At 41.3% G+C, this 12,162-nt stretch overlaps 1 protein-coding gene across 1 annotated transcript in view; it reads right to left on the reverse strand.

Moving 5' to 3' along the window:
• TRPM6 (transient receptor potential cation channel subfamily M member 6) overlaps positions 1-12,162 on the reverse strand; it is a 124,853-nt gene that overhangs the window by 11,298 nt on the left and 101,393 nt on the right. Inside the window, exons 32-36 of the mRNA XM_047096114.1 lie at positions 9,525-9,575; positions 7,988-8,053; positions 5,719-6,005; positions 5,349-5,431; positions 4,383-4,588 (exon numbers count right to left, since the gene is read on the reverse strand). Coding sequence (XP_046952070.1) covers positions 4,383-4,588; positions 5,349-5,431; positions 5,719-6,005; positions 7,988-8,053; positions 9,525-9,575 — 693 coding nt within the window. The remainder of the gene's footprint in view (positions 1-4,382; positions 4,589-5,348; positions 5,432-5,718; positions 6,006-7,987; positions 8,054-9,524; positions 9,576-12,162) is intronic.

Below are 12,162 nucleotides of genomic sequence, written 5' to 3' on the forward strand. Positions count from 1 at the left end.
ATTTTTATAATCTTTTTTCTATCAAGACCTCTTGTGAAGTAAAACTGTATTTTCTTACCACTGGTAAAATCATGTTCTGATGATCTCATTTACCTAATGAATAAATCCCACAAGGAGAATGAGAGTGGAATTTCCACAAACCTTTATATCCCTAAATCCAGTCTGATGATTCAAAGTGTAACTACTAAATATATACTTTGGGGCCTTCCAATGGCAGAAGGAACGTTCTAGTGAGTGAGAAAATATGGAAGAAAACTAGCCATTTCAACGTAACAAAAATCCCAATTGCACATGTTTACCCAACTTTAATAGGGTAAATGCCCATGTGCACGTAGTACGCAGCATGGCCTTGTGAGAAACCCAGACACGTACATTCTGATCCCAACCACGTTGGGATACATTGGTGAGCTTCTACATCTTGGAAATAAGTTACCTTCTTTATAACAGCAGGATTCATTATGACAGTGTTAATGCAAATGCTTACTCTGGAAAGTGCTTTGCTGAATATAAAAACCTATACTTCCAAAGTTCTTTGAAAAATATAATGAGCTTTAAAAAAAGAATGCTCTAGACCACTGTAATTTGAAGTATCATTGTTTTTCATTGCCATTGCTGGGGATTAAATGTTGGATTTCACATCTAATGAGGATGAGGCAGGCCTTCATATGTAGGATTTTTAAATGGAAAGAAACTGGAAAACTACAGTATAATTGCAAGTGATCAGAAATTGGTCAAGCCTTGGGCCACCTGGGTGGCTCAGTCGGCTGGCCGTCTGACTTTGGCTCAGGACATGATCTCATGGTTCATGAGTTTGAGCTCCACATTGGGCTCACTGCTATCAAACCTATCAGCACAGAGCCAGCTTCAGATCCTCTGTCTCCCTCTCTCTTTCCCTCCTCTGCTTACACTCTCCCAAAAATAAATAAATATTAGAAAGAAGGAAAAAAGGAAGGAAAGAAAGAAAGAAAGAAAGAAAGAAAGAAAGAAAGAAAGAAAAGAAAGAAAGAGAAATTGGTCAAGCCTTTCCTTAGAGTTCAGCATCCAAGCCCAGTGTGGCAACTCCTGGGTTAGTGATTGGCACTCCTTTGGAAGAAAGTAGAAAAGAGAAGAGAAAAAAAAAAAAAACTGCCAGAGTGTTCCTCATTCCTTCTTTCTCCCAAAGCAATAGGGAGCCACAGCAAGCTGATGACAATTCACTTCCATTTAAAAAAATGTTTTTATGTTTATTTATTTTTGAAACAGAGAGAAACAGAGCATGAGTGGGGAAGGGGCAGAGAGAGAGGGAGACACAGAACCCGAAGCAGACTCCAGGCTCTGAGCTGTCAGCTCGAGCCCACCAATCATGAGATCATGACCTGAGCCGAAGTCAGACACTTAACCAACTGAGCCACCCAGACGCCCTGATTCGCTTCCATTTTAAAAAGCCAAACAGAGATTTGGAGTGCCTGGGTAGCTCAGTCGGTTAAGCGTCTGAATCTTGATTTTCGGCTCAGGTCATGATCTCACGGCTGGTGAGTCATTGGGCTCCATGCTAACAGCACAGAGCCTGCTTGGGATTCTCTGTCTCTGCACACACACTCATGCATACACTCTCTATCAAAAAAAAAAAAAAATAAGTAAGAAATAAATAAACAAATAAATAAATATAAAGAGTCACACAGAGATTACTACTAACAACAATAAATGACATTACTGAGGACTCACTATGGGTCAAGAACTTGCCTCATTTCAGCTCCTTAACATAAGGGGTTAACAATGAGTTAAGTGCATAGTATTATCTCTCCCATTACAAATGAGGGAAGTGGGACTCAAGGTGGCTGCCCCCTGGTCACACAGCTAATTCATGGTGAAGCCAGGAGTCAGACCCTAACACTGTCGACCTAGGGCTCTTTCTCCAAACTGCTGCCAGTAGGTCTCTCAATCTCTACCCACTCCGAACCCATCTGAACAAGGTACCATCATCTCTCCAAAGACTACAATACTAACCAATCAAATACGAAACTGAACCAAAAACCATTTAGGTATTCTGAGAATACATATATTCTCCCCATTTCTCCTTTCCAACTTGGTGTGGATTAAATATCGTAATGCATGAAGTCTTTACCCAAGTGCCTGACGGAAAATAAATACTTAATAGATATCAGCTGCTGGTAGTAGTAATGTAACTGCTTATAGTTACTATTATAGGACTCCTATTCTTCCATAAATTCAGGCCTCCCCAACTGACCAAAACTCTCCAATAAGTATCTCAGTTTCTTCATGCTTGTTCTATGATGTCCACTCTCCTCTTCTTTGAAGGTCAGTGTTTTGACATCGTTTATTTGGAGTGGCCTAGTTCTGCAATTCACATAATTGCCCAGTAAAAGAATAAAGTTAATTCCATTTCCCCCCCAAGACTATCAACGCAGCATTTGTTCTGTTTAATGTCACTTTGGATTACTTAGAGACATAAAAATCCCCAAACATAAACATCATTAAAGAAAAACCTATTCAAGTGGAATACAAAACACACTAAAGAGTCATCATTAATTCCTTAAAGTTTTTCTTTGGTTGTTTTTTTTTGTTGTTGTTTGTTTGTTTTTGTTTTTTCTTTTTAAACAACTCCACCCAAAACTCAAAGCAGAGACACTCAAATACAGATGAAAACAATCAACCTCTCTTCAACATGAGCTACAAAAGCAGATGCCTTGGGCACCAGCATGCTGAGTTTACATGGATCACGTACTTGCTGGTTTAAAAGCTGAATCATGTTGACTGTTTTAACTTTTGTTTATATTGCTTCCTAAAATATTGTGTTTGAGGGTTAGAAATATAACTCAACTCTGCAAACAGTACAGATCTGAAAAGACAGCAGGACTTATGTGTACTTTAAAAAGTCTATACACATCCTTGAGCACATGGTACAAATTTCAATCAAAATGTATTGGATGTTGCTCACGATGCCTCAGGATTATTTATCTTGACTGTGCCCAGCCTCCAAGCCTGGCTTCCGGTGCAGAATCCCAGGATTGGAGAGGTGGGGAAGTCAGAGAGCACAAGGGATAAGCCCAATCTGTTTAAATGAACCATAACATGGTTATGCCCTCTGAAACTCGTAAAGAAACAAAAGACAGTACCATGAGAAGAAAAGAACATAGATGGTCAAAACAGCTTCAGTCTGCATCCTGGCTCCCTCTTTAGGAGCTGTGCAACTTTGCGCAAGTTATTTAAACTTTTTGGGCCTATCAGGTCACGATCTCACGGTTCGTGAGTTCAAGCCCCACGTCAGGCTCTGCGATGGCAGCACAGAGCCTGCTTGGGATTCTCTCTCCCTCTCTGTTGCCCTTCCCCACTCATGCTGTCTCTAACTCTCTCAAAATAAATAAGTAAAAACTTAACATTTATAAACCTCCTAGGCCTAAATTCCCCATAATATCTACCTTGAGGTGCTGCTTCTAGGATTAAGTCCGATAACTTCTATGAAATTTCCTGGACTAAATCCCCTATTTAAAACCAAAGCCCCAGTGAGTGAGCCCAAGGACTAAACTTTGACCCTAATACATATTTTGTTCTGTGTCTGCAAGGAAAGCCTGCTGGAAATACTCAGTTTTGTGCTGCAGGATTTTAAGTCACACGGGAGGTTGACAGTGGAGAGACTCGCAGATCAGAGGCTTCCATTAAATATGAGTGTACTGTGTCGCCTCTCTCAGACTGAGTTTGCACTTTCATGAACTGTCATATCAAGGTACACAGCAAAGAGAGCAAGGGAAACTATAAACTACTAAAGCATTGAGCTCAAAATCATAAAAAATGCCCCCAGAAATTACTTTCCTGTGTGTATAAACACACGTCTAAGTGCTGTTATGAATGTTAAGTCCCAGCCATAAAGCCATAAAACTAGAAAATCTGGTACAAAATTCATTCCCCGTTGAGATCAAAGTTTCAGACGTACTTAAATTTTAGGCAGCTAATCACCAGCCTATATTTTTCTCTGGAGCTAAATGGGAAGCAACATAGTAGGGGCTCATGATCACCACTGTCCAAAGTCTCTGAAATAAATGGTCCTACCTCCCTTCAAAGCCAGGTAGGGCAACTCAATACATTGTCCATCCCAGTTCTTGCAAGATTTCTTGGGACACCTGCCTGGTTTCTCACCCTTTGCACAGTTTCACAAATAATAAATACACTCAGAAAATTGATATCATCTTTCAGTGTTCAAATCAAGGGGAAGAAAGCATACACTATCAGGGAATGTCTCCACTGAAAGACCTTAACTGTGGCTTTGAGCAAAGAAAGAGCCAGGGTCAAATGTAGCTGACAACAACATGCAGAAAGGATCCCTGGTCAATGGTTCCTGAACTGTGCCTCACGCTTGTTTTATCACGTCCTCGGCGATCAATCACCTTGCAGATCTAAAACCAGCAGCTCTCCCCGGGTATACTCATAGGTCCAGTGAGAGAAAGCCAACAACAGCTCCTCCAAGGTGTTGCTGGGGGCAATTTCATCACCATTGTTATTGTTGTACTTCCGGAACTCTCCCGTCATATACTTCTCAATGGTCAACCACTGGTTAGCCGAATGGCAGTAGATTAAGAAAACTTCCAGAAACCTGTGAGGGTGAAAAGGAGGCCAGTGAGTTCCCACAAGGCAGCAAAGGTGAAACTCACGTTACCAGACAGTCAGCAGCAGGGAAGATTATCTAATTCTCGCTCAAGGCAGCCTCAATGAACATGCCCTTGCCTTTCTGTGGCAGGGACAGAATGCAAAGATTGAGAGATTTTCCCATGCCGACCGACCTCTCTTCTCTTTGAGGAAACCTTCCAAATCCCTTATGAGTACTGGACTCAACTTCTTTTCTTGCCATGCTCTATAGAGGTCCTTATAAACGACACAATAAAACTTGACCATAATCCCCAGCACTGAATTATGATCCGTCTCGCTAACGCAAGCGTCTTGAGACACTCAAGCAAAAGTAACAAGAGTTCATTCTCATAAAGTGCCCTAATTTCTCTAAGATATTAGGGGAAGAAACTGCTTAAAATAGAAAGGTTTTTCTTCCATAATGTTCCCGGACCTTAGTAACGACATCTAGGGTCTCCCTGTTTCATGTAACTGAGAAGTTAGTCATGGTCTCTGCCTGAACTTCTGTCTTCCACTCACATAACTTCAGTGTTTAAGGCAAGATATTCCTGGGACACCTAACTTTCTTTTTACCAGTCTCTGGGACTGTGGAAGGAATAACCCAAAAAGAAGACTGTGGAGAACTACCCTGGGGTCTGGCATTTCTCATGACTAACAGGGCTCAGAAGAAATTGAGAGAAGTTCTTATTTAAAATGAAGGACTGGGCGCCCTTATTCCCTATACTCACCTTGGCGTGTAGGGAATGGTTTGTGGTTTCACTTGGTTGAAAGTATAGATAAGCTTTTGAGCAGCTCTTTGTTGTTGAATTTCCTACAAAATTGGGAGCATTGACAAAAATATTAGTTTGCAATCATATGCATGCTGATCAATGATCACAGAAACACTCAAGGCCTCCCCAGTGTGATTTTTAGCCTCATTCAGCTCCGACCGCACTCTATTCCAAAAGGAAAAGCTCTACAAAACAAAAATAATGAAATGCCACCACTTCCAGAACAGAATAGGCTGTCCTCTGGGTTGAGGATAACGGTCTCCAATCAGGATGTAGCCAGAACGCCACTCTTTGACCTATCCAGCTGGGCTCTGGGTCTCGGACTTACCCTGAGGCAAAGATGAAGCACAGTACTCTCCTGGAAGATTCTGTGCCATGACTGCACAACCTCAGGTAGAAAGGACTTCACGATGAAAACCTGCCCTGGCCGGAGAACATCATCCTCCGACCAGGTGCTGACGACCCTCATGGCTTTGCGGAGCCCGCCGCCCATCTCCTCTCGGGACAGCACCTGGATCATTGCGGCTCTCCCTCGCTGGGACCAAGAAGACATGCTTTTCCCAAGATTCAAAGGGGAACTCTCCTCCAGCCTGTAGACAGTTACCTCTTCTCCTGCTACAAAAAGAAGTACAGGTGAGAAGTTCAATGGTAGCTTGTGTCTGACAGGGACGGTGTCCCAAATAACAACTCAGAATTCATTCCGTTTCCCAATGAACAGAAGAGAATGGGAATTTCACTTCTGCAGGAACAAGTACAGAACAGAAGCATGGATTTTGGCCACATTATTGTCTCATAAAGGACAGGGGTAGAGAGAGGGAGGGAGGAGGAAGGGACAAAGCATCAGCTGATATATAAGAATTAAATTGTTCTTATTATAAACTATAACCAGACAAAACGAAAATCAAAGTAGCAGAGCTATGCTTCTTTTGTTAAATACAAATACTTCCAAAGAGATAGTTTAATCCTGTATTTTCACTACCATCCCCTTTAAAGCCTTATTAGATTTTTTTCCCTAATTCCCCCTTCCATGACATTTTAATACTAAAAATACACTGTGTGTATGTACATGTACTGATACATGCATGTACTGTACGTGTGTGTGTGTGTGTTTGTGTGTGTGTATATATATATGTATATATATATATATATATATAATGGCATGTACATACAATATATACATAGAAATATACATACATATATACATACATATACAGATATATACAGATATAGAGATAGAGATACCTGTGCTTTATACATAAAAAGAAGTTTCTGCTCCCTTAGGGGTGATGTTACCCCCACTGAGAACTCATGGTTTAAACACAGCTAGAGTTAGCACCAAGGTCATATCCCAGAGCCTCCCCCCTCCTTCCTTTGTGCCCTTAGACAAGTTCCTGAAAGCCTCACTTTCCTCAGCAGTAAAATGATGGTGAAAATAATGCTCACCTCACTGGGTGGCTGTAAAGATTAAATATGTTAACTTCACTAACGTGAACTAGAACCTCAGATACCAACTCAAGCCCACTTAATAGATTTTAGACACAAAATGCTCTTTATAACTGCTAGATAACTTCCACTTTTAATGGAACCTAATACAGTGTTCCTGTATTAGGAGTCCTAGACTCCACCTAATACAGTGTTTAATGCTTCATAACAGAAGGAACATATTCTAGACACAGTTTCTGCCCAACCTGTGTTTGATTTTCTCCTTATACCTCTGCTTTAAATGCCCATTTTGTTTTGTTTTGTTTTGTTGCTAACACGATACTGATTTACCAAGAAAGGAATCTATTTACTCACTCTTGCATTGGATTGCTTCCCAAAAAAAATATGTCTAGGTAATTCTTATTCAATACTCAATAAATAATTCGAATACTTATTGTTGGTACCCAGATAAATGCCACTGACGGTCTCTTTAGACTTCTAAATACTTAAATACTTAGAGGATTTAGAGCAGAGCTCCTAAGTTGCAGAACTAGCCATGGAGTCATGAGGAAGGAGAAGGCTTTTGCGTCCCTGATCAGAAGCCACCTGATCTGTCCCCATATGAAGATCTAGGACAGAGTTGTTGCATTGTCAGCTGGCTGGACAGCATGACTCGTGGTAGTCTTGGCTTAATGCGAGCTTGTTTTTCCTTACTACGTCAGCCTTTAAAAGTGACATTTACTCTCTGAGCTAAGAGCAATTAGTTTACATGAAACAAAACAAACAAAAAAACAATACACAAAGCATTTCCCTTCAGATGCCTGTTAGTTTTTACCGTATTGACATTTATCTCTTTCTTCTGTGTTTATTACACATGGTTGGATGGTTCTTTTCTCTCCTACTTCCAGCCTTACATCAGTGAATGCCAGGTGCAACATTATTGCTTTTTTCCCAACTGCTGTTCATTATCGGTCCCATCCCTACAGCATTAGATTTTGACCCTAGATGCTGGCTAGGCAGTTAACAAGAATTTCCATTTTAGGAAATTAGTCTCACTAAACCGCAACCACTAGCAAAGCAAAATCTTCAGCTAAAACGATGCAAAATGGTTTCTGCTTCTCAGATGTTATGCCTCTGCCCTGGCACGGCCTCAAGAAGGTAGAAATGGCACTCACCAAACAGTTGGATTGGTGTAAATGGTATAGTCTGAGAAAGCCTCATTAAATTATTCCTTTCAATGGCTGCAAACAAAAAGAGATTTACTATTTTAAGTATGCGTCAGTGGATTGAATGCACAGCAAGCCTCCCCCACATCAATCTACTCATATAACACAGAAAATGTTCATTTCAAAGACCCCTCACTTTTGCTCTCATCAAAAATATTATCCACAACCCAGTTTTAAAAAGAAACTATGCCTTCAACAGGAAGTATACCCCAGTCTTACGAACTATGTGAGATTACATAACATCGTCCGAGGTAGGGCTATCACTTCCACTCTCCCGAACATCAAATCCGAGACTAATCCATACATATGTGGAACTTTCCTTTAGAGAGCATTCTGTGGTCTTCCTTCTCTGGTCGGTCTTTTCCAGAGCAAATCTAATGCACAGTGGACTGTGGGGACATCTACTGTTGACTTTGCACAGTTCACCTTCTTTTCCCAGAGAGAACTGAAGACCAGTTTTAATTAGAAGCAAGTGATCTGCATTTTCCTGTTAAGAGCCGTATCCTAACAGATCAGAGTCAATATGAGTTCCAGTATTCTTCACCAGACTTTCTAGAGTTGACAGCTGGAGTCAAAATATTGGATTATTACTGCTGAGCTGAAAGACCCAGTTATAAGAGCCTAGAATGTGGAGTCTGGAATCCACTGAAACACTATTCACTACAGAGGAGAATTTAGGAAAAGGCAGTCTATTAGTGGACCTTAAACACATGACCTTGATATGATAGTAACGGTAACTGTTACACCAATAAACTCTCACTCATGTGCTGAGCTGTGTAAAAAAGACTGTGTAAAAGGCTTGCCTGTGTATCATCTCATCCAATGCTGACAGCAATGACACGCAGAAGACCAACCAATGGCACAAGTCCAGTTGGTTGTTACATCGCTTTGCATTTCAAAGTGTTTCCCTCTTAATTCTTACTAGCCCTTTGGCAGATTGTTCCTCAGGAAGGGCAAGTACAATTATTCCCACTCTGAAAGAAAGACAACTGAAGCACTGTGAAGCAATGTTGCTTATGAGAGTCAAGACCCTTGACATCTTGTTTAATAACATCCTTGTAAGGTGTCTTTGTTGAACTCACTCAGTGGGGTTGGCATTCATTCAGTGGTTATGTTCACTTGAGAGCCAGGGAGGGTATAAAATCCTCCTTCAAAGAGCTAGTTTTAGGCCCCATCCAAAATATGGAGATCTCTGGCTTCGGACTTGTAAGGACTTTTTAAATCTCAAGGTCACCCTTCTCCTTCACCATTTGGAACTTGCAAATACAGACAAAAGTGCTTTTTAATTCCATATTCTCTTAAATCCTAACAACTTGTTTTCCCAAGTAAATGGCAAGATAAGAAATCTGAATGCTCTTCTCATGAGAGTGAATAACATCTTGTTGGGAGTCGTATCAATACTTCAAAATTCATCAATACTCCTGTTCACGAGTGCAGAATCACAGACGTTTAGCTCAGTTGACATGTCTAGGTGCACGTGTCCTACCTGAATAATGATGGTGAGGCTCTTGAGGGCTTTTTAAGGAGGCTGAGATTTCTGAAATTGTAGAGAAGATTGGCATTTTAATTATGTGGCTGGTGATAAATACATGCTTATGAATATATTGCCTTCAGAGTTATTATTGAACAGGTTAATCACAATGGCTTCTCAGTCTTTGAGAAAGATGGCCTAATATCCTTTAACCACGTTATTGGGCATGGTATCCTGACAGCTTCCAATCATCAATGTAATATCTCCAAACATGTTTATATAGGGAATTGGAGAAAGACAGGTAATATTAGCCTCAAAGATGTATTTCCTCTGAACCAATTACACCTCTGGGTTGTGGAAGACACTCAGCTGCCCATCACACTTCATGACATCCCCAGAGCACAATTCTCTGAGCTCCCACCAAGACGCAGTGCCCATATAAAGACATTATTAATACCAAGTTATTAGCAGTCCACTTCACTGACCTAAAATGACAACAAACTGATGAAAACAAATTAAGAGGCATACACCAGAAACAAAGAAGTGGGTGGAGAACACGATGCCAAGGGACTTCTTTGTTGGGAACACCTCCCGCAAGTTTAACTGGTTCCCTTCTACCTTCTCAAGTCCTAAATTACAAGGCTCTAGAGAAATCCTTTGCAACAGTTTTGCCATTTCATAAAATTAAAATTAAACTGGAGAACTTTAGTCTCACGGTGGCAACTTCTTTATACCTAGTAGAGTAAGCAGCATAATGAGCCCAATTTCACAGATCTCTCTGGCTTCTTGTTGCTGGATAAGGAAAGGAACAAAAATCCCTTCCTCTGGGGGTGCTTAGTAAAAAGTAACATCAGCAAAGAAAAGACTTTCTTTCTTTCTCAGTTCACTCAATAATAAAAATTAAAAAGTGTTCAGCTGCCACTATAGGTCATGCTAGGCAAGACAGATGTGAATAAGTTATGGCTTCTGCCCTTGAAAAAAGAAACTGTGAAATACTGAGAGCAAAAGACATGTAAACTATGGTCACAACACGGTTGGCTAAGTAATGTAATGGAGGTGTATACAGAGACTTATGGAACCTTCATAGACAAGCAATGTGATACTCTTTTTTTTTTTTTTTGAGAGAGAGAGAGAGAGAGGGAATGCAAGTGGGGGAGAGGGGCAGAGGGAGAGAGAGAGCAAATCACACTCAGCACGGAGCCTGATACGGGCTTGATCCCACAACCCTGAGACCATGACCTGAGCCAAAATCAGAAGTCAGACACTCAAGCGACTGAGCCACCCAGGAGCTCCTCGATGTGATATTCTTTTTTTATGTAATTTTTAAATTTATTTTGAGAGGGAGAGAACACACACGAGTGAGGGAGGGACAGAGAGAGAGAGAGACAGAAAGAGAGAGAGAGAGAGAGAGAGGATCCCAAGCAGGCTCCACACTATCAGCACGGGGCCCTTTGCGGGGCTCGAACTCACAAACCATAGGGCAATGAGCTGGGCTGAAACGAAGTCAGACACTTAACTGACTGAGCCACCCAGGCATGCCAATGTGATATTCTTCAAGAGTATGGACATCTGAATCTGAGAAAGCTGAGTTTCAGTTCTGGCTCCACCATTTAAGGAACTGTGGGAAGGAACTGTTCACATTCATTCAAAACATATTTATTCCACACCTACCATGTGCTTGAGAGAGGAGCAGTAAAAACAAAAAAAAAACAACAAAAAAAAAAGAAAGAGAAAAAACAGGTAAAATCTCTGGCTACATTCTAGTAAAAGGAAAATAAATAAGCAAGTAAATAGATAGTGCATACAGTATTACATATATTCAAGCTACAGGGTTAGAAAGTGTGGGAGACAGGGAGACTATTATTTTAAGGGTGGTAAAGGCAAGGCCTCTGTGATAAGGTAAAATGTGAGCAGAGACGTGAAGGAAGAGAGGGATAGTCATATGGCAAAACAAAAATATTCCAGGTAGAGGCGATAGCAAGTGCAAATGCCCAGAGGCAGGACCATAGAGAGTGTGGCCAGAGTGGACTGTGCCGAGAGGGTTTGGAGAGTGGGAGGAGGGGCAGCAGAGCAGTAGGGCCTTGTAGAGCCTGTTTGGACTTTGAGTTTACAGAGTGTGATGAGATGCCATTGGAGCAGAAGAGTGACTTGATTAGAATTTCAGTTTAAAAGGGTTATTCTGGCTACACTCTGGAAATTGACTGTCAGAGAGCAATAGTTTGGAGGCCAACCTGTAACCCAGGATCAAGATGAAGAGTGGTATGTGGGGGTAGCAAAGTGATCAGATTCTTGATATACTTTGAGGGATGGGTTGGAAGCGGGGATGTGGGAAAACAGGAGTGAAATACGATGGCGAGACTTTGACCTCAGCAACTGGAAGGATGGAGTTGTCATTTCCAGAGATGAGTGAGGAAGGAGAGGGTGCATTTTGCCTGAGATGTCTTCTAGACGCTCAAGTGGAGGGGTGCATAGGAAGGTGGTCATATTCTATGTGGCAGAAATGTTGACCTAAAGAATGAACTTGAGCCTGGAAATTTGGATGAGGGCCAGGCTGTCGAAAGCACTGAGAAGGACTAAGGAATTTGCAGCCAATCCTGTAGGTAACGGGAAGTCCCTGGAAGCTTCGACATAAGTGACGGTTCATCTTTCAGAA

This window comes from Lynx rufus, unplaced genomic scaffold (assembly GCF_022079265.1).
Source record: "Lynx rufus isolate CCGP_SWC_20201006 ecotype Redwood Valley unplaced genomic scaffold, mLynRuf1.p SCAF_10, whole genome shotgun sequence".
NCBI lineage: Eukaryota > Metazoa > Chordata > Mammalia > Carnivora > Felidae > Lynx > Lynx rufus.